Source organism: Lynx rufus, unplaced genomic scaffold, assembly GCF_022079265.1.
Source record: "Lynx rufus isolate CCGP_SWC_20201006 ecotype Redwood Valley unplaced genomic scaffold, mLynRuf1.p SCAF_34, whole genome shotgun sequence".
NCBI classification, from domain to species: Eukaryota; Metazoa; Chordata; class Mammalia; order Carnivora; family Felidae; genus Lynx; species Lynx rufus.
Genome location: NW_025814850.1, coordinates 2,189,325 through 2,210,011, shown reverse-complemented (window position 1 = coordinate 2,210,011; position 20,687 = coordinate 2,189,325). Strand labels below are relative to the sequence as shown.

At 55.2% G+C, this 20,687-nt stretch overlaps 2 protein-coding genes and 1 non-coding gene across 3 annotated transcripts; 1 reads left to right on the top strand and 2 right to left on the bottom strand.

Annotated features, from left to right (window-relative positions):
• The first annotated feature begins 1,669 nt into the window (after nucleotides 1-1,669).
• Nucleotides 1,670-6,173, top strand: TMEM101 (transmembrane protein 101). The gene is made up of 4 exons (XM_047093567.1): nucleotides 1,670-1,806; nucleotides 2,107-2,287; nucleotides 3,165-3,311; nucleotides 4,089-6,173. The coding sequence occupies exons 1-4, from the start codon at nucleotides 1,670-1,672 to the stop codon at nucleotides 4,395-4,397; spliced, it is 774 nt and encodes a 257-aa protein (XP_046949523.1). The 3' UTR covers nucleotides 4,398-6,173.
• Nucleotides 6,174-6,571: 398 nt separating this feature from the next.
• NAGS (N-acetylglutamate synthase) lies at nucleotides 6,572-10,367 on the bottom strand. The gene is made up of 7 exons (XM_047093588.1): nucleotides 9,951-10,367; nucleotides 9,110-9,384; nucleotides 8,781-8,994; nucleotides 8,331-8,511; nucleotides 7,612-7,783; nucleotides 7,339-7,521; nucleotides 6,572-6,725 (listed from the first exon to the last, which is right to left on the bottom strand). The coding sequence occupies exons 1-7, from the start codon at nucleotides 10,365-10,367 to the stop codon at nucleotides 6,572-6,574; spliced, it is 1,596 nt and encodes a 531-aa protein (XP_046949544.1).
• A 765-nt stretch (nucleotides 10,368-11,132) lies between these two features.
• On the bottom strand, nucleotides 11,133-11,265 carry LOC124522263 (small nucleolar RNA SNORA61). The gene has a single exon (XR_006964726.1). It is a non-coding gene; the product is annotated as a small nucleolar RNA SNORA61 (small nucleolar RNA).
• Between the last annotated feature and the right edge of the window lie 9,422 nt (nucleotides 11,266-20,687).

Genomic DNA, 20,687 nt, shown 5'->3' with positions numbered 1-20,687 from the left:
GGGCAACACCCCAGTCCGTTCCAGTTGTCCTCAACACCTTAGCTCCTTTCCAAGGGCTGTGCATCTTGTCACATTTAACTCAAGGATGGAGCCTGGGAAAAACAAAACAAAACAAAAACAATTGAAAACTTGATTCTACGCTATGTGCCTGTGGAAAACTTAACGTCATGTGTTTGTCACTGGCACGTGGGCAGAGATAGACAAAATGGCCTTTAATCCAGGCCTTTTCTCATTCCCTTTGCCTGGAGATTCCTTTCCCCCACCCCCAATCCCAGCATGCACATACACAATCCTGTTCCCTAGTTTTTTTTGTTTTGTTTTGTTTTGTTTTTTTGCATGAATATATCTATCCCTCCATCACATTTCTGTTATACCCACTGTTTATCTCAGTGACTTTGTAAAAAATGTGAGAGGTGTTTTGTTCAGCTTTCACTGGCTGATTGGGAATGTTTAATTCACATTGTCAGAAATACGGTTTGGACACGAGGCCCCTCTCCCGACTCCAGGGAACTGGAAACAATCAGACCTGAATTAAACAGTCTAGTGGGAGTGCTTGTAGAGTCTTAACTTCAATATGGGAAGATGAATTTGTGTTGCAGGGTGGTAGGAGGGTGCAGAGAGATGAGTGGGGTGGCTTTGTGGTGGCAATCCTGGAGGGCCGGGAACTTTTGCCCACTTATTCAACTAATACTCACTGAGTACTATGAATGAGACATAGTGGCAACATCCTTTGTTCTTGTATCTATTTAGCACATGTTTCCTGAATGCATCTTACACTAGGCTGTGAGCAGAAACCTTGCCCTAATGAAACTCACAATCTATTGTTAATCTGGTCGTTAGCAAAGAATCCCAAATATATAATTAACAATGTGCTCAGGGATTCAACAGAAGGGTACCCGATAGTTATGAAAACATAGAGGAGCTGAGAATACACAAGGAGGCCAAAGGAGAAGCCAGGAGGCCAGTTGGAAGCCTGCTGCAGTCAAACCAACAAAAGATGGTAGTTTGGGCTAGAGCAGGAGCATTGGAGCTAGAGAGAATACACTGATTTAAGATGTCCCATATATCCACATCAGATTTTATTCCTCTCAGGGGACAGAGGGAAAGCCAGACTTGTCTACAAGTGACCTAGCCAAGGGAACACCTTACTCTGAAATTAAACAAAAGTAGAGAGATTTTGTGTGTGTGTGTTGCACCCTACTATGAGCTAGTACCCACACTGCCACATGTACACATCAGAACAACCCTGAGGTAGATGTCCTCTCCATTTGAGAGGTGGGTCTTGGAAAGTGTAGGTGATATACTCAAAGTCACAGAGTTGGGAGTTAGGATTGAGCCCAGGTCTAGCATCAGTCAAAGACTAGTTCGCCTCATTACGTCAAGTTATTGCCCATGGTTCTGATAAGGAACCTTCCTCTAGTCTAGTTTTCAATTTTGCAGCCACACAAGGGATCCTTTAGTCTCCATGAGCGGCGATTAAGGCCGAACTCCCAGTTGGAACACCTCCTTCGGTCCGGAACTAGAAAGCGAGAGCGTTGTTTCCCGTCGGAAGGGAAAGATGTTGCCCCCTCGCCCTCCTCCGCTCCTCGGGACCCGGAAGCTGCGTGTCGCATCCCGGCGCCGGCCTCCCCGTCGGGAGTGACGCCGCAGCGGACTGCCCTTCTCCAAGATGGCGTCGAAGATGGGTTCGCGACGGTGGATGCTGCAGCTGATCATGCAGCTGGGTTCGGTGTTGCTCACACGCTGCCCCTTCTGGGGCTGCTTCAGCCAGCTCATGCTGTACGCTGAAAGGGCCGAGGCGCGCCGGTGAGCGGGCCCACGCGGCCGCCGAACGCGGTGGGGGGCGGTACGGCCCGCCCCAGGAACGGGGGTGCGGTGAGGTGGGGAAGAAGTTGGGACCCTTGGGCTGGGGAGGGATTGGGACCTTAGACTTGTTAAGGGCTCTGGTCTGGGGCAAGGTGGGCATCGGGCGTAGTGCCGGGGTCCTGGCCGTGAGAAGAGTCTCCGGTTTGGGGGAGCTTGGAGCTTGTGGGAACTCAAGGGGTCGCAAGGCTCTTCTCCCGCTTCATCCTGTCCCCGTTGCTTCTTTTCCTCTCCGGCTCGCAGGAAGCCCGACATCCCAGTGCCCTACTTGTACTTCGACTTGGGGGCGGCCGTACTGTGCGCCAGCTTCATGTCCTTTGGAGTGAAGCGGCGTTGGTTCGCGCTGGGGGCCGCACTCCAGCTGGCCATTAGCACCTACGCCGCCTACATCGGGGGCTACGTCCACTACGGGGACTGGCTGAAGGTGAGCACCTCGGCCTAAGGGGAGATGGGGATAGGGAGCCAGAGGCCAGTGCCCCCGGGGCAGTTGGGTAATGCATGGTGCCAGCTAGGTGCACAGTGTGAAGCCTGGGAAGGCAGAACCCCCGGGCTTGTGGACATTATTACAGACTGGAAGAATGAAAGGAACTTAGGGACCACACAGGACTGCCTTTCAGAGTGTGAAAACCGAGGTGGGAAGATGAGAAACAGATTTTCCCAGGGTCACATCACAGATAGCATTGCAGGTGAGACCAGAACCCAGGTCACCTAGTTCCCAGAACCCTTTAAAGCATTAGTTTAGTAATTTCAGACTATAGGGCAAAAGGGACCTTGGAGAGTAACCGGTTGCAACCATCTGATTTTTATGAAATTTAATTAATCTTCGTGCAGCATTTAAACCTTAAAACGCCAGAATGCAGCCTTGGAGATAAGCCTGGACAAAGGCACTACCCACCCTCAAGGAATGCACTGTTAATCCAGTAGAGGAGGCAGAAGTGTGAACGGGATAGTGAGACCAATGGTTTTCTTAATGGCACAGACTCTGTACTATATAGGAGAAGGAACATTGGGATTCGAGTCTGCACACCTGCAAGTAGAGATGGATGGGGCAACACTTGGCATCTGGATTCTGCCACTTTCTGTAGGACCTTGGCCAATTTTATGAACCCTGCCAGGCCTCAGTTTCCACTCTGATTAAAAGAGTTATCCTTGTCTGCTGCACCTGCCCACCACACTTGGAATTGGTGAAAGGGTTTATCAGATGGAATGGGGTGTATAGAGGTGGGCAGTTCAGTGCTCTGGACAGCCGGGAGAAATGTGGTGGCTGCAGTTTCTGACTGGGTCCCCTCACCTCGGCCTAGGTCCGTATGTACTCGCGGACGGTTGCTATCATCGGCGGCTTTCTCGTGCTGGCCAGCGGCGCTGGGGAGCTGTACCGCCGGAAGCCCCGCAGCCGCTCCCTCCAGTCCACCGGCCAGGTGTTCCTGGGCATCTACCTCATCTGCGTGGTAGGTTGGGGGACTGCTGGCTGGAAGCGCTTGCCTGGGCATGAGGTTTGAGCCCATGCCTGGCAGAGCCCAGGGACGTGGGCATGTAGTTCCCAATGGTCTGCCTCCTGGGAATTGCCTCAGTCAGCTTCTGGGCCTCGGGTTTCCAGGGCCTGAGACCTGGCTGAGAGTCCCTTCTTCCAACATCGTTGCACTGGGGAGAGAAGACATTGGCTTGACCTGTCAGTCCCAAGCCCGAGAGTGAGGAGAATGAGACGGACCGGTCCTCTCGTGGATTCAGCCCCCAGAGGGCTGGGAGAGGGGGCCAAGGAGAGGTTTGGTGGGGTCCAGGCCCCAGATGGGGCTCTACCACTCAGAGTTGATGGAGGTTGACTAGGGTAGCCAGTTATGGTACTAGTGGAGGACCTAGGGGTGGGCCAGTGTGGGTGGGGACCTGGACAGGCTCCGGGTCGCTTGGCCCCATCTCAGTTACTGGGCACCATATTCCACACGCAGTGCTGTGTATTCAGAGGTGAGAGCCCCAGTCTGGCTGTGGAGACACACTTCCGTCCTTCTGAGCGGCGCCCCCCCCAGGGTGAGGAGAGATAGGCCCTAATCTCGTGAGCTCCCGAGTCTGTGAGGGAGACGCAGGTCCTACTTTTCAGAGAGCCCCAAGTCCGAGATGGGAGCCAGAAGCCCAGCTTGCAGAGGCTGACTTTCAGGTGCCATCTCAGGGGCAGCGCTCCCCAGACAGGCTCCCCCGCCCGTTGGAGAGACTTAGCAGATGTGTGTCCCTAGGCCTACTCACTGCAGCACAGCAAGGAGGACCGGCTGGCGTATCTGAACCATCTCCCGGGAGGGGAGCTGATGATCCAGCTGTTCTTTGTGCTCTACGGCGTCCTGGCGCTGGCCTTCCTGTCGGGCTACTACGTGACGCTGGCTGCCCAGATCCTGGCTGTCCTGCTACCCCCAGTCATGCTGCTCATTGACGGCAACGTTGCCTACTGGCACAACACACGGCGCGTTGAGTTCTGGAACCAGATGAAGCTCCTTGGAGAGAGCGTGGGCATCTTTGGGGCCGCTGTCATCCTGGCCACTGATGGCTGAGTTGCACGACAAGAGGCTGAGACGGGTGCAGGGAGCCACTGAGGGCCACCCTGCCTTCCTCCTTGCTGGCCCAGTTGTTTCTTTATGCTTTCTGCTCTGTTGGTTTGGTTCTTTGCTATGTGTGTATGTGTCGGTAAGACGCAGGTCTCTTCCCCAGTGCCTGGGCTCAGCCCTTGGGGGTGGGAACCCTGAGGATGATGCCTTACGGGGTTGTTTTTTCCTGTTCGTTAGGAGGAGAGCTGAGGCCGACTGCTCCCTGGGTCTGCTGTCCCAGAGAAGGGAGTACGGCAGGGCTCAGGTGGGGGTACTGAGAGTGGGAGACAGAGGAAGAAGACTGCTCACGAACCGGAAGTGAGCAAATGTGAAAAATTCCTTTTTGAACCTGGCAAGAGCAGCTGGGCTCTACAGTGCTTTTTTGGAGACTGAGAGTGCATATATGTGTGTTGATGTGTGGATCGGGCCGGGAGATGCTGAGGGGTGGGGCACCACAGGAGTCACGTGAGTTCTCAGGGTATGCCAGGGGCAGAATCCGCACTAGCTGTTGCCCCACCTTGAAAGCAGAGCAGGCCCCAGTCTGGGGTGTGCAGGGGTAGGGCGGGCATCGGCCAACTTCCCGCCTCCTGCCTTCTGTTTCCAGCCGTATGGTTGGCCTGGTTGGGGTGAGTGCCCTCCCAAACACCAGACCACACAGTCCTCCAAAAATAAACATTTTATATAGATGTTTGGCTTTGCTTCTCCGCTCTCCCCACAGGGCACTTTGCCATTGGCTGGGATTGATCTTGGGTTTCTTGAAAGACCACATCTGGTTAAGCCCCACTTTAGTCCTCCCGTGATCTCCGCCCTGTTCTGAGAGTTCCCACAATCCTTGGCTTTCTGGTCAAGACCCTCCCTGTGGTCTGTTTTTGACCCATACCCTCGGTCCCTGTGTTGTAGGTTGTCTTGTCCTCCCCTTTTCGGTCCTCCTGCTTTCTTTTGAAGAATTCTTGGAGGGCAACGAGAGGGGGAGAGCTAATGTTAAGGTTCCCCTATGAGGGTTTGACATCTTACAGATGAGGAAATGGAAGCACCAAGAAGGCAAGCAGCTTGCCTCCAACCGCAGAGCTGGATTCTAGGTCAGGCCTGTCTGATGCCTGTCCGTGCACAGCCGTGCCCCCCACGCCACCCCTCTCCCGAGGGAAGTCGGAGGCTGCTCTGGGGGTTTGGTTCTGTCGTGGCCCCTGCTGTGCCGTGGTGGTCTTTCCCCTACTTGTCCATGCACTTCCTGATTGAAAGTAGCCTGGCGGCCAGCCTGGGGCCTGGTGCATCGTGGGGGCCAAAAATGCGGAATGTAACCTCTGACTTTGGGCTCCGGGAGGCTGAGGTGTTCCCCTCCCACAGATGCAGACAGCCTCCAGTGGGGCCTAGGGGAAAACATGCAAGTCTGCGCTTGGCTCAGAGCCTGGCTTGGAGAGACAGCTGCGGCTGCTGTCGGTCTGGTCTGTGGGGTGGAGTACGCTTCCTAACTCCAGAGTAAGGGAGCCCCTCGGGGGGCTGCTGACACCCAGCTGAGGGAGACGGTGGCAGCATTGATCTTGGGGGCACTCCGTCTCATTGAGCTCTCCTCTTCCCCCTGGGAGTCCCCTGGTTCCCCGGCCCTCGGGATCTTGCTCTCAGAGGGTCACTGCTCATTTCTTTTCAAGTGTGTTTTACTTCACTCTCAAGACAAGTGTTTGTGTTTTAATTGAGGCCTCCTGGAAAGTTGTAAGACCCAAAAGAATTAAAATAAGTGGTGGAATATCAAGCAAATGAGGGTAATATTGTGGGCAAGGGAGCCTCAAGACAGCACAGCGGCCAGAAGACTGGCCCACCTATAAGATTAGCCCTGAGTGGAGCCCTGGAAGGCAAGGCCCCCACTCCCCCCCCCCCCAAGATCTCTAGACTGAAAATTGAAAGCTGTCTGGTTCTAGCTTTGGAGCCAGTGGTGGGGGGGGGTGTCTTGGGCACACCCTTCTTCCTGTGCTTGTCCCCACTTGGGTGCCCCCCTCTGGGCAGAGTAGAGTAGGGGCTGCTTCCTCCTCTGCAGATCCTTAGCCAACAAGCTTGGTCCAGCCTGCGGCTGCCTGGGGTCACCTCCAGCAGGCATGGCTTTTGGTTCACCCTGGTTATCCCAGGGCCTGCGGGGCTGGTGGTGAGGGTCAGCTGCCTGGGTCAGAAGCCGGCTTGCAGAAGGAGTCGGGCAGCCCCTTGGCATGGTTGACCAGCTCATAAGAGTCCCGGATGTCAGCCAGGCCAAACCAGAAGAAGATCCACTGCTTGTTGGAGAAGCTGCCATCACTGTGTTTGAAGTACCTGATTGGGGGGGGGGGGAGGGGGGAGGAAGGATCTTTTAGGGCAAGGCCAGTGCTCACTACTCACTGGTTATTTTGAGGACCTACTACATGCTAGACACCCTGCTATTATCTGAGCCTGAGGGCGGGGCTCTATCCCACGATCATGACCTGAGCCAAAACCAAGAGTCAGATGCTCAACCCTCAACTGACTGAGCCCCCCAGGCGCCCCCCAGGGGTGGGGTTCTTGTTCACCTCTTGGTGCCCACAGACCCCGGTGAACGGATAGTTGCAAAAGGAAAAAGAGAGAGGAGAAAATGCTCCGCTGGAGAAGCAGTGGGCCTGGGGTCAGAGCTTGACAACTGGACCTAGAATGAAGCCTGGAGGGTCAGGATTTCTCAAGACTCCGGGAGAGTCGGGGAGTGTCTTCAAGGAATCCACTGCAGCGGGCAGAGCGGGGTTAAGTGTGCTCTGCTCGAGGGGGAAATCTCAGGCTCAGTGTGTGGTCTGCTCCCTTGGGGAATGTCGGGCCTCACAGAATGGGGCCTTTTCCTTGGGGGAAGCCCGGCCTTCTGGGGCGTGGCTGTGGAGGGCGGGGGGTGGGGCGGCCCGGAGGCGGGAGGAGCGGGACCTACCAGGGATTGATGGGGTTGGTGACCCGGGAGCGCCAGAAAAGCGTCTGCAGGTCCCGCCGCAGGCACTCCCACAACATCTGCCCGGAGCCTTGGCCCTGGCGGCTGGAGCTCACCACAAACTTGTCTAGATAGGGGGTGCCCCCCAGTACGGGCTCCGTGGTCAGAATGGCGGCCGCGTTGTACCTGGCGCAGCGGGGGAGAGGCAGGCTGGGACCTCCTTCGGCCCCAAGCTGCCCAGCTCTGTCCCTCGCCCTCTGGGGCTCGCAGGCTCACCCCTCAGAGACGTAGACACAGTGCAGCCGCGGGCGCAACGAGGCCAAGTAGTCGTCCCGGAGCTTCTTGCCGAAGCTGGCGTTGACCAGGTTCACTAGGCGGCCCTGGTCCAGGCTGTCCAGGCTGCGCACTCGCAGCATCCGCTCGGCGTTCTTGAACAGGGTCCCGGACCCTGGGGGTGGGATGGAGGAGGAGGTGTTAGTTTCGCCCAAGAGCCAGGTCCCATCCGCTCTTGCATTTGCGCGTCCTGGCGGGGGTTCCAGGTAGGACAGGGACTCGGGGGCTCGTGGGACAGTGACCCTCTTTGGAAGACCTCCACAGTGAAATGCGTTCTGCGGACTGCATAGATACGTCGGTGATTTTCACACTTGGAGATGCTTTCCCCTGGCAGTTTGTCCCTCAACGTCCGTCCATCGCCTGTGGTCCCACTTACTTCCCCTAGACCCGCCTACCTCGCGGAAACCCTGTCTCCAGCCCCTGGTCTCCCCGCCCCTCCTCCAGTTCCCGCCCCAGGTTCCTAGCCTGGTCGGTCCCACTTGGCGCCGGTGTCTATCCACCCTGCCCACCTGCTCCGCGCTCACCTCCCCCAGGTGCAGCCAGAGCGGAGAGCTTGTGGGGTGGCGGCCCCCTGCGGCTTCCTGACTGGCAGAAAGCCACCTCCCCTGCTCACTCCTGGGACCCAGCCCCCCTTCCCTCCCCCCCCCAGGCGAGGCCCTCACCCTTGTTGCTGAAGAGCTCGGTGAGTAGTGTGCTGGCAGCGGTGATGACGGCAGAGGAGTGGTGTGGCAGGCGGCTGAGCACGTCCACGATGAGCCTCATCTGCTGCCGTTCTTTGGTGCTCACCCACTCAGCGTTGGTCACCAGGTCCAGATCGGCGGGCAGGTTCACGTTACTCAGGACCTGCGTCCGGGGCCAGGGGGTGAGCCTCTGGCCGGTAGCCGGCCACGACTGTGCTGCTGCCCCGCAGACCCTTCCTCACTGACCCCTTTACCCTCCCTTCCTCTCGGAGTCCTAGGCCGGGGAGGGTTCAGATTTGAGCACCACTCCACTCCCGACCCACCCGGCTGGAGAATGACTCTGGGGCCCGTCTGGGAGGCGGGCAGGGAGCACGAGAGGGGTTCGGCCAGGCCCAGAATCGCGAGAATGGGGCCGGTAAAGAGGGGACACACCTTTTGACTGCTGTCGCGCAGGCCGCCTGTGGTATTGAGGAAGATGATTTTGGTGGGCTGGAGCGCCTTGGCTAGAGCCGCGGTCACCTCCAGCGAGTCGAGGAGCACGGAGCGCCGTGCGGTCGTCTCCCCGATGGGGCACAGGATGGGGATGCTGCCCGATTCCAGGCACCACTGTAGCAGGTCGGTCTCCACCGAGACGATGCCGCCATAGCTGTGGGCCAGACGTGGTGCTCAAGAAGGCTCCCACCAGGCCTGCCGGGCTGGCAGGGGCGGGCGGGCGGGGTAGCGAGATCTAAAGACGCCCGGCCGGGAAGACCCGCACTAACCTGGCATGTGGGGCTGGCTCAGCCGCGCTCAGCACCGACCCGCCACCAAAAAAAGGCACGGCAGTGGCAGCGTTGTGCCGCAGCTCATCCACCAGCACCTTGCAGTTCTGGGCAAGCTGTGCCTTGGCCTCCCAGAAGGAGAGGCAGCCAGAGGGCGCCGTGGGAGCCGGCAGCCCGAGGACGACTAGCGGCTTCATGTCCATGCGCTGCAGGAATGCCAGGGCGAAGGCCAGACTGGTTACCGCCCGCCGGCACTTGAGGACTTCCTCGTCCACCTGAGGAGGAGTGAGCGTTCAGGAGCCGCGACATTGGCCCTGACTCCTGCCGAACCTGCTCACTCCAGCAGCAGGGGGCCCGTGGTGCCCCTTCCCTGCCCAGGAGCAGTCAGGTCCCATTTCTGGCCAACGGCGAGCACCTGCTCCGCCCTTTGCCCTGTTGGGTCTTGCCATCCTCTTATCTCACACTGGTGTTCCTCCCTCTGTGCCTCCCTGCGACCTTGGACTCTAGGACTCCTTGGGGGGAGGGGTAACCCAGGCGGCTCCCGTCCAGGTTCCCCATTTGCCACCTGAACCCCTAACTGCGCCCGCGGCAAAGGGGAGTTCTCCAGCGCATCACACTTGGCGGATCAGGGGCCTCAGGCTCCTCACCCGGGGCCGGGCGTGAGACTGCTGGAGGAGCGCGCAGCCTCACCCAGTCCGCGGGACACTTGTCCCGGCTCCGTCGCGCCCCTTCCCGCTTCCGCTGCGCAGAGTCTGCGGTCGGTCCCGCCCTGCCTGGTGACACGTTGCCGCACAACCCCGATCCCCTCGCTGTGACACGGCCGGCGCCGGGCTCCGCTCACCTCGATGACCGCGAAGGGCCTGTCCGCGGAGTGGTAGCAGGTCTGGAACTGCGTGAGCCAGTGGCGCGCCTCCCCGGGGCTGGCCCCGCACTGGTTCAGGAAGGCCTGGATGTCCCGCTGCACCAGCGAGCGGCCGGCCGCGCGCCCGGGAGGCTCGGGGGGCAGCGGGGGCGCGGGGGGCGGTGTCCACTCAGGCTCCTCCGCGGCAGGCGAGTGGGTGTCGTCCCCGGCCGCTTCTCGCGCGGGCTGGACGGGCGCCCAGGCGGTGCTGAGCCGGCGCCCCGGGCTGGTGCCCCTGGCCGCCCGCCGTCGCGCGCTGCCACTCAGCCTCCGGGCGCCCCCAGTGCCTCGGGGACCGCGCAGCCTTCCGCCCACAGAGGTGGCTCGCAGGGCCCAGGCCACCCGCGCCGTCGCCATGACAACGAGAACGACTGGCCCCCCCACCCCCACCCCCCAACGAGTGCGCTTCTGTCCGCAGCTCCCGGCTCTGGGGGGCTCTTAACCTGCTACAAGGAGGGGCTGGACCAGCCGGGGCGGGGCGCAGACTGGGGGCGCAGAGTAGTCTCTGGGTGCCTTTGAAGAGGGTCAGGCCATGGGTCAGGGGGCGGGGCCAACAGAAACCCCCGCCCCCGCGGGGGACGGAACCCACTAGTGCGGGTCACGAGGCAGAGATAAACCGTGGTGGGGCGTCTTTAATCTGTTGCCAAGGCCGGTTCCAGGAAGGGCTCGGGGGACCCTGAGTGGCTTTGGCAGTCTGCGGGGTTCTGGATGATTAAAGGGGAGTCCGATGAGGGCAGGAGGGGAGAGCAAAGTGGCAGTTACCGTGGGACTGAGGAAGGAGACCTGAAGGAGAGGTGGGGAAGAGTGGAAAGAGAGTGGGGGAGTGCCAGCTCTCTGTTGGAGGTCGGGTGTGCCTCTGTCCTGTCCTCTGAGTTCAAAGAAGATCAGGAATTATGGGATTACCAGGGTATGCCAAGCTCCAGACGTTGGGTACCACTTTGAAGAATTTTGTCATATTCTCAGATCACCCCTTATTTTTTTAAATTAAAAAAAAAAACGTTTATTTTTGAGAGAGGGAGCAGGGAAGGGGCAGAGAGAGGGGGACAGAGGACCCGAAGTGCCCCCTCCCACCCAAAGTCCCAGGCTCAACTGACTCAGCCAGCCCTATTTTTTTTTTTTTTACCTTGTTTGAAACTAGCCCATGGGTTATATACCAGACCATAAGCACTGTGAGGCCAGCTTCAGTGTTTCTCTTCCTCCTCTTATGACCACCAAAACCTGTGTTCAGATTTGATGGGAAAGGGAACCGGAGGGTAAATCATCCTTATTAGTAATACAGTTTTTATCTATCTATCTATCTATCTATCTATCTATCTAAAAGTTTATTTATTTATTTTGAAAGGGGGTGTCGGAGAGAGAGAGAATCCTAAGCAGGCTCCACATTGCCAGGGTGGAGCTCTACTTGGGGCTGGAACCCCTGAACCCACGAGATCATGACCTGAGCCCAAACCAAGAGTCCAATGCTTAACTGAGCCACCCAGGCACCCTTAGTATTAAAGTTTTCAAGTTTAAAATTTATCCCTATCGAAATTGTAACTAGAAGGCCAGTATCACTTGCTCTAAACAGAAGAAAGCCTTAAGAATAAAGCCAGAATTGGGGCGCCTGGGTGGCTCAGTCGGTAGGGCGGCCAACTTCGGCTCAGGTCATGATCTTGCAGTCCGTGGGTTCGAGCCCCGCGTCAGGCTCTGTGCTGACAGCTCAGAGCCTGGAGCCTGTTTCGGATTCTGTGTCTCCCTCTCTCTGACCCTCCCCTGTTCATGCTCTGTCTCTCCCTGTCTCAAAAATAAATAAAACGTTAAAAAAAAAAAGAATAAAGCCAGAATAAAATATTATTAAATTCTAGCTGGATAGTGTTTCCTGCTCTGCTGGTAACACAGAAGGCTGGCAGGTGCCCAATGTCAGAGGTCCCCTGGGCCCCTGAGAGACTTTCTCCTGGGTCAAAAAACAGCCAACACATGTAGAATGGTAGGCACTGGGCAAAGCGCTTCATATGTAGTCCTCACAGTGACTCCAGGATGGGTATTATAATGCCCATTTTATAGATGAGGAAATCAAGGCACAGAAATATGTGAGGGTCAAGGTCATTCAGCTCATTAGCAGTGGAGCTGCTCTTTCAAACAAAGCAGGTCTGCTCCAGATCCATGCTCTTAAGAGTTGAAAAGGACAGCAAAAACTTTCACAGAGTATGATTCATTGTTACTTGATATTGTATCCACCCGCTGCCCGAGAAAGCTCGGGGTACGCTATCAGTTGGACACATCCTGCATTCAGCTACACTGGGAGTCCCACTCTCTGCTGTTGTAGAGTAGGACACCAACTGTAGAGGAGCAGTGACTTGACCAAGGTCACCCAGCTGTTAGTGTCATGGCCAGAGGCTAGTCATCCTGAGTTCTCACCACTGCTCTTCCCTTCCTTCTACCCAGCTCTACGCTCCCGGTGCCGGGAGTCAGGACTCTCGGGGCGCTGCCTGAATGGCGAGTTGTGGCCTGAGCTGCTTCTCTCCTGAGTATCCCGGAGGATGCTGGGTGAGCACACCCTTCCCGGGATCTCCTGCCAACACCCTCATGCACGCACCAACACGTGTGCACGGCCAGCACATGCATGCACTGTCCCAGGCAGGAGACTCCTGGCAGAGGGGTCGGAGTTGAACTTGTGACCTCTTCCACTGACTTTTCCATTTTTCTACTTGGAAATTCCGGGTTTCATTAGACAGTGAAGCATGGAGAGTCTGTACCCCCTACTGTGGGGTCACCTCTGGGGCCTTCTTTCTCTTCCCACTTTACTGCTGCCCACTCCCTACTTTCCTACACTTCCCAGAATCCATCAGAAGAGGTGGTCCTAGCTCCAGGAGACCTAATCGTTTTCCAAGCCCCTCTTCTGAGCTCCCACCCTCCCTGGCCCCATCCTGCACAGGATTCCTCCTTCTCTGTTTCTCCCACCTCTGCTACGCTGGCTGGGTCTCTCCGCCTGAGCCCTGGCCTCTCTTCATTCCTCTCCTCCCAAATGTACGCCCCTTCCAGGTCCCCCCCTCCCTGCCGCGCTGCAGCTGAGGCCTGCCTCCTGCCAACTCAGGGCCTATGTGAGGGCAAGGATGAGTTTCTCCCTTCAGACTGGGGCTCCCCTGAGGGCAGGGATGATTGTCTCCCTCCTCAGACTGGGGATCACTCATTTCAGTAGCCAACAGCATCAACCCCAGTGCCCCTGGGCTAGTGGGGCAGACCCTGGCTGGGGAGCTGCTTCCCACTGCTTTGGGTGTTAGCCCAGAGGGCCGTGTCCCCAGGCAGCCAATGGGCCCAGGGATACCCTGGGTAGATGATTAACTCCAGGCCCAATGACCCTGGGGCCACTGTGTCCCCACTGCCTCTCCCTGGGGTAAGGCCAGCCTCTGGTTGGAAAACTGACCCTGCTTTGTGGGGGGGATGAATGTGGGTGTATGAAGTCAACACCCCTACCTGACCCTACCGCTCTGAATAGAAGGCCTGCAGGATCACTGTCGGTCTGGGGTTCCAGCTCGAATTTTCTTTACGTTTTTTTTTTTTTTTAATGTTTATTTATTTTTGACAGAGAGAGAGAGAGAGACAGAGCATGAGCAGGGGAGGGGCAGAGAGAGAGGGAGCCACAGAATCCGAAGCAGGCTCCAGGCTCCGAGCCATCAGCACAGAGCTTGGACGCGGGGCTCGAACTCACAGACCGTGAGATCATGAACCGAGCCGAAGTCAGATGCTCAACCGACTGAGCCATCCAGGCGCTCCCCGCAGCTCAAATTTTCTTTGTTCCCCTCTGAAGCAGGCCCTTGTTTCGTTTTTCAAGGCAAAAAATGTTGTCACCATGCCCGGAATTGGGCTCCGGTCTTCCCTCACCAGGCCCTGGGTCCTGGAGATGCTGGGGAACAGACACAACCTTCCGACCCCTCCGGATACTTCCCCTCAGCGGGGGGCACTCAGCCTTGAGCACAACACCCAGCTGTCGTCATGGACAGCTACAGGGACACTCAGATCTGGGACATGAATGTACAGACTTTTGTACACACACACACACACACACACACACACACACACACACCATACAGAGGTAGAAACAGACACCCTTCCTGAGAGCACATCCATCCACCCACGTGCAGAGGCACAGAGCCGTATTCGTTCACGGGCCTCAATGGTGCCTGGCGCGGGAGAACTGTCCAGTAGACGTTTATGGAACGAACGAACGAATGAATGAACGAGCAGAAGGCAGAAAAAAAGAGGTGGGGGCCTGTGGAAAGGGAGACCTGGCTCTGTGGAGTCTGTGTCATGGGACTGGCCCCAGGACTGCCCAGGTGGCCCCAAGGTGGCTCTCCATCTGTGAGGGGGCCGAGCCCAGTGGGAATGTACGAAGGCCTTCTGCACCAGCCGCAGTCTTGTGAGCATGCGCTATGCGTCAGGTAGTGAACGGGGCACTCTGAAGATGTCCCACTTTGCCCTGGCTCAGGAGGTTGGAATCTGCCACTTCCTCGGCTGCAAAGGTTTGGGCAAGGCATTTGACTTCTCTGAGCCTCCCTTTTGTCACCTGTAAAAGGGGGGAAGAGAACAAAGCTTAGTCTCTTCACGCAGTAGTGAAGACGAAAAGTTCTCTGTGGGCATACAGTCAGCAAAATCCCCCCCTGTGGGACACAAACGCCCTGGTTTCTTCAACCAGTAAATTATAAGAGTAGGAAAGGTGGAATTGGATGAAAAGATGTGTTTTTTTCAATGAAGTAATTTCTAAACCCAACGTGGGGCTTGAACTCACGACTCTGAGATGGAGGGTTGTATGCTCTACAGACTGAGCCAGCTGGGTGCCCCAAAAAGATGTTTTTGAAAGTCTCCGGGCACCCGGGTTGCTCATTTGGATAAGCATCTGACTCTTGATTTGGGCTCAGGTCATGATCTCATGGTGTGTGGGTTTGAGCCCCGCATTGGGCTCTGCATTGACAGTGCAGGGCCTGCTTGGGATTCTCTCTTTCTCCCTCTCTCTCTGCCCCTCCTCTGCTCATGCACATCGGCTCTCTCTCTCTCTCTCTCTCTCTCTCAAAATAACTTTAAAAAAAAGTCTCTTTTAATCCATGTTTGGATTCTGACTGAAACAAGCCGTAAAAAATTCGACAATTGGAAAAATTTTTTGCACATAGGATATTTGAGCTATTAATTTTTAGGTGTGCTATGATTGTGTGTTATGTTTTTTTTAAACTACTCCAAGGATTTTAGCGTGCATACTGAATATTTATAGATGAAATGGTAACATGTCTCGCATTTGCTTGAAAATACCCTTGGAGGGGAGAAGGCAGGGTAGGGGAACAGGTGCAACGGGGCTGGCTATGAGTCAGAAGTTGATATCTGTTGAAACTGGACAGCGGGCACAGGGGATTCATTATACTATCTCTCGACTCCTATGTATGATGAGACGGATGAAAAAAAAAAGTTCGGTGAATTCCCATATGCGCAAGTTACCAGCCTGACACGTAAACACTCAGTAAAAGCTAGTTTGCTTCTTCCATGAGTAGTTTGCCTTCAAGGCACAAATGTGTGAAATGGTAAATACTCCACAAATACATAATTTATGAGTGTTTCAATTCCAAGTGTGCCGTGAGCCTCTTGTCCAGCAGGGGACTCCCTATTCTCTGCCTCTCTTTCTGGCTGCTGCTCTGGGGGGTTGCTAAAAGGAGGAAACCATCAGCAGTGTGAGGGAGTTATTGCAGACCTGCAGACCCGTTAGCGTCGAGACCTCTGAGGTGACAGAACACACACACACACACACACACACACACACGCACACACACACACAAAGCAGGGGCGGGGGGAGAATTTGTCCATACCCTATGATAACCCTATGATAGGAAGTCTTCCTACAATTTAGCATCTCTGGGGGTTGGGGGTATTTAGAAAAGGCTACTGTCTTGAAGGTAATAATGGCAAACCCTTCCTCAGGTGCTATTCTAAGCCCATGATACATATTCACGTAATTTAATTCCCACACTAACACCATGAAGTAGGTGTTACCATTATTACAGAGATCCTAGGAGTGGATTTTAGACAAGTGGAGGTCAAGTGCTTTCAGGGCACAAGTGGAGCTTCCTAGCAGACGAGTGGAAAAGGACCTTGGAGCTCAGGAGAGAGGTCAGGGCTGGCGAGGCCCTGGAGCAGGTGATGAATGAAGCCCTGAGTGTGGCCAGGAGCTGCCAGAGAGGGGCTGTAGAAAGGGGAGAACACATGGAGAGGTAGACGGGGGCCCGCCAGAAATCACCCAGAATCCACAGGGGGAGATGTTTCAAGAAGGAAGGGGCACAGATGCTTCAAACCCTGAGAAAAGGCTATTGGCTTCACTCACGCGTGACTTTTCCATTTCAGTGGGATGGGAAGGGGACATAGGGTGGGAAAGCCAGGGAGCAAGTGGTTGGAGAGGGGCCTAGGCTGAGCCCATAGGAAATCCTGGGGGAATTGTGGCTGGAGAAAGAAACAGAACCTCGTTATTCAAAGTATGGTTCACGGCATCACCTGGGAGCTGGTTGGAAATGAGGAATCTGGGGCCCTCTCTAGGCTTACTGAATTAGCATCTGCATTTTAATGAGATCCCCAGGGGATTCTTTGGGCATTAAAATCTGAAAAGTATTGGAGCAGAGATGTGGGCTGGCCCCTAGAGGTCAAGAGAGGTGGCATTCAATATGGGGATGTCCCTGGTGAGTTTGAGGCCAAGGAAGAGTTGAAGACGCTGGGGAGGAGCTAGACTCAGGGGTGACGTGGTTACGGCTTTGTGGGGGTTGGGTGTTGTGTGGGGCTCGTGGGTGAGGCAGTAGTCCTGGGTGGTACTTTCTGGCCCGCGGATGAGAGCTCTGGAGGGATACCCATGTGTGTCTCCCCCAGAGGAAAGAGGAATGTGTAGAGGCGCTCGTGTGTGTGTGTGTGTGTGTGTGTGTGTGTGTGTGTTTGAGGGTTTAGCATGTGTGAAGGGTGAGGTGTGGGGCAGAGTTCATGTGTGACTTTTGTATATTTTTGTGTTTTTATATGCCAGAAGTCAGCAAATGGACGTTTCATATGGCTCATCTTAATATACGCATGTCCCAAGGTGAAGTTAACGTGTAGGCAGCGATTGTGGGGTATCAGGGCTTAGGAAACTGTCCTGGAGTTGAACAGCCAGCCTCCTGGACTCAGGGAACTCTGGGCGGTACCCCACCTGTCCTCAGTGGATAAGGACGCGGGTTCCGTCGTGCGCCCGCAGATTGTAATTACACACTCTTGCCACGAGAGGGCAGTGTCGGCCCGGCCTGGAGGCACGAGGTGCGCTCCTTCTGAAGTTACAGCGATTCGCTCTGCTCGAGGGGGCGAGTGAAAACCCGCCCTGGGCAGCGGGTTGGGCGGGGGGAAGAGGGGGTGTTGACTTTTGGTCCCCTGGTGCCCAGGCTTGCCGCCCCTCCCTCCGGGTTCTGGCTGCCCCCATCCCAGCCAACACCCTTCCAGAGCCACCCCATCTTCACGCGTCGCTCTCGCATCGCATCTGGAAACCCCAACCCTCCTGCTTGAAGACCACCAGCCCGGGGTGGGCACTTGCCCGGGAGGGCAAGGGAGGTGGGGAGGGTAGGGAGGGTAGGGGAGGTGGGGAGGGTAGGGGAGGTGGGGAGGGTAGGGGAGGGTGGGCGATTGAGGGTGCAGCCAAAGGGAGAGTCAGGGGTAAAGGCATTGAGAGGAGTGGGAAGTTTCACTGGGAGCAAAGGTGGGAAGAAGGGGCTCAGCCGTCCTCAGTCGGGACACATGAAGGGCTCTCCCAGTATGGACCGGGCAGGGTGCTGGGCGAGTGAATCCGGGGGCAGGGCTCGGGCCCCCTTGCCTTCATCTGGGGTCAGACCCCATGCGTTGGAGTCCCAGCCTCACAGAGTGGCCTCGGGCTTGCTTAGAGCAAGACGGTCCCTCCCACTGCAGGGATCTTTTGTTTCCTGTTCTCTGTGGGGAGAAAGCTGGCTTCCCTTCCATTCACTGGTGACTCGCTGGTCTTTGCCTGTGGGACTGAGAAACCCCAGGGAAAGTACCAGCGTTCCTGAGCCCGCTAGCGTGGCAGGGCCAGGCCAGGGCACGGAAGGGAAAAGCCCAGGGAAGGGAGGCCAGTGGTGTGGGTGCGGCTTGAGGCGACCAGGGCTTGGAGGAGCAGAGTGGCCCGACCTCAGTTGGGCTCCTGCAAGTTCAGGGGTGGGGCGGAGGTGGGGGATCCCAGGCAGAGACCCGAGGCCTGAGGGTGGGGCTGGAAGAGGAGCTGGTGGTTACGTGTTTAGGGTATACTTAAGAGCAAACAAACAAATAAACAAACCAAACACTTCTTTTTTTTTCATCATAAAAGTAATTTAGGGGGCGCCTGGGTAGCTCAGTCGGTTAAGCAGCCTACTTTGGCTCAGGTCATGATCTCTCGGTTTGTGGGTTTGAGCCTCGTGTCAGGCCCTGTGCTGAGAGCTCAGAACCTGGAGCCTGCGCCCCCGTCGGTGAGTTCCAGCCCCACATGGGGCTCTCTGCTGTCCACACGTGGAAACTTCCGCCTTGGAACCTCTGTCTCCCTCTCTCTGCCCCTCCCCTGCGCGCTCCCTCTCTCTCAAAAATAAACATTAAAAGCATCTTTGTAAGTAATCTAGGAAAATTACTGAAAACTGGATAAATAAAACCTCCCTAGTCTACTAATATAGCTGCTGTTTGCCTTTGGTCTATTTCTTCCCAAGCTCTTCCACATTAAACAAACAAACAAATATGGCTGTGTTATTGTGCACCTATAATTATTTTCCTCATCTTCACTTAGGATGGCAGAAACAAGGGCACCTGGGTGGCTCAGTCGGTTAAGGGTGGGTCTTCCGCTCAGGTCGTGATCTCATGATTCATAAGTTCGAGCCCCGCATCGGGCCCTGTGCTGACAGCTCAGAGCCTAGAGCCTGCTTCGGATTCTGTGTCTCCCTCTCTCTCTGCCCCTCCCCCGCTTGTGCTCTGTCTCTCTCAAAAATAAATAAAACATTAAAAAAAAAAAAAAAAGGATATCAGACACATTTTTCTTTTTTTTTTTTTTAATTTTTTTTAACATTTATTTATTTTTGAGACAGAGAGAGACAGAGCATGAACAGGGGAGGGTCAGAGAGAGAGGGAGACACAGAATCCGAAACAGGCTCCGGGCTCTGAGCGGTCAGCACAGAGCCCGACGCGGGGCTCGAACTCACGGACCACGAGATCATGACCTGAGCCGAAGTCGGACGCTCAACCGACTGAGCCACCCAGGCGCCCCCAGACACATTTTTCATAGTAGGTCCTGTATTAGTTTCTGAGGCTTGCCCTCACGAAGAACCACAGCCCGGGTGACTTGAAATAGCAGAAATGTATGGTCTCACAGGTGGGGAGACTGGAAGTCCTAGAGGGAGGCGTCCACAGGGCCACCTCACAACCCCAAGATCAAGAGTTGCATGCTCTGCTGTATATTTGTACATACACTTACTAGCCTTATTTATTTTTTTTCCGGGCCGAGAGCTTATTTTGCAGGTAACATTTTGTATCCTGCTTTTCCCACTTAGAATCCAAGACAGGCTCTCATCTCATATAATTCATAATCATCTTTTGGGCAACTGCGTGATGTTAACACTATAGGAATCTATTAAAATTTAATATTGAACGTGCTGTTGTTAGATATTTACGATGCTTCCAAGTTTTCCCTGTGATAAATAAACTGAGGTACACATTTTTGTGCTTCTATTGCTGAAAGAAGTCTCTTTCAGTAAGTGGCCAGAAACTGAATTCCTAGGTTAAAGTGTGTAAATACTTTTTCTTTTTTTTAAACGTGTCTTCATTTTTTAGAGAGAGTGAGCCGAGAGGAGGGGCTGAAAGAGAGGGGGACAGATGATCCAAAGCGGGCTCTGGGCTGATAGCAGTGAGCCCCATGTGGGGCTCAAACTCACGAACCGTGAGAACATGACGTGAGCTGAAGTCGGACGCTCAACCGACTGAACCACCCAGGCGCCCCCATGTACTTTGAATGCTCTTGAATTTTTGGAAGTTGCTTTTCAAAAGGGGTCATACCAATGCCCACTCATTGTGCGTGAGCATGAATGAGCAAGAGTCAGACACCCAACCGACTGAGCCACACAGGTGCCCCAATTTTATTTATTTTTAAGTCTTGAAATCTTACCAGGTAAAGCACGCTATTCCGTTTTGTCTTTTCGGGTTACCAGGGATGCCATTTGTTCAATGTTACCTTTGTCTGTTCATATCCATTTATCTTTTGGGGACCCTAATGTTTTCCTTCGAGATCTGTATAGTCACTTAACATATAAAGCATTAGCCTTTTCTGGGGCGCCTGGGTGGCTCAGTTGGTTAAATGTCTGAGTCCTGATTCTGCCTCAGGTCATGATCTCACGGTCGTGGGATCAAGCCCTGAGTCGGGCTCCGCACAGAGCGTGGAGCCTGCTTGGGATTCTCTCTCTCTCTCCCTCTCTCTCTCTCTGCCCCTCCCTTGCTCATGCTCTCTCTCAAAAATAAATAAATAAACTTAAAAAAAGATATCAACTCCTCATATCTGCCATATGGATTTTTTTTTTTTTTTTTTTTTTTTTTTTAGTATGTTGGCTCTTTCATTTAAAAACGACTGGTTGGGCAACGTGGATGGAACTGGAGAGCATTATGCTAAGTGAAATAAGTCATACAGAGAAAGAC

Excerpts from the sequence above, each read along its gene's own strand:
- TMEM101 (XM_047093567.1), top strand. The coding sequence starts at position 1,670 with ATGGCGTCGAAGATGGGTTCGCGACGGTGGATGCTGCAGCTGATCATG. Across the intron at positions 1,807-2,106 it reads GAAAGGGCCGAGGCGCGCCG|GAAGCCCGACATCCCAGTGC; the intron begins GTGAGCGGGCCC and ends TCCGGCTCGCAG. Across the intron at positions 2,288-3,164 it reads ACTACGGGGACTGGCTGAAG|GTCCGTATGTACTCGCGGAC; the intron begins GTGAGCACCTCG and ends ACCTCGGCCTAG.
- NAGS (XM_047093588.1), bottom strand. The coding sequence starts at position 10,367 with ATGGCGACGGCGCGGGTGGCCTGGGCCCTGCGAGCCACCTCTGTGGGC. Across the intron at positions 9,385-9,950 it reads GGCCCTTCGCGGTCATCGAG|GTGGACGAGGAAGTCCTCAA; the intron begins GTGAGCGGAGCC and ends ACTCCTCCTCAG. Across the intron at positions 8,995-9,109 it reads GAGCCAGCCCCACATGCCAG|CTATGGCGGCATCGTCTCGG; the intron begins GTTAGTGCGGGT and ends TCTGGCCCACAG.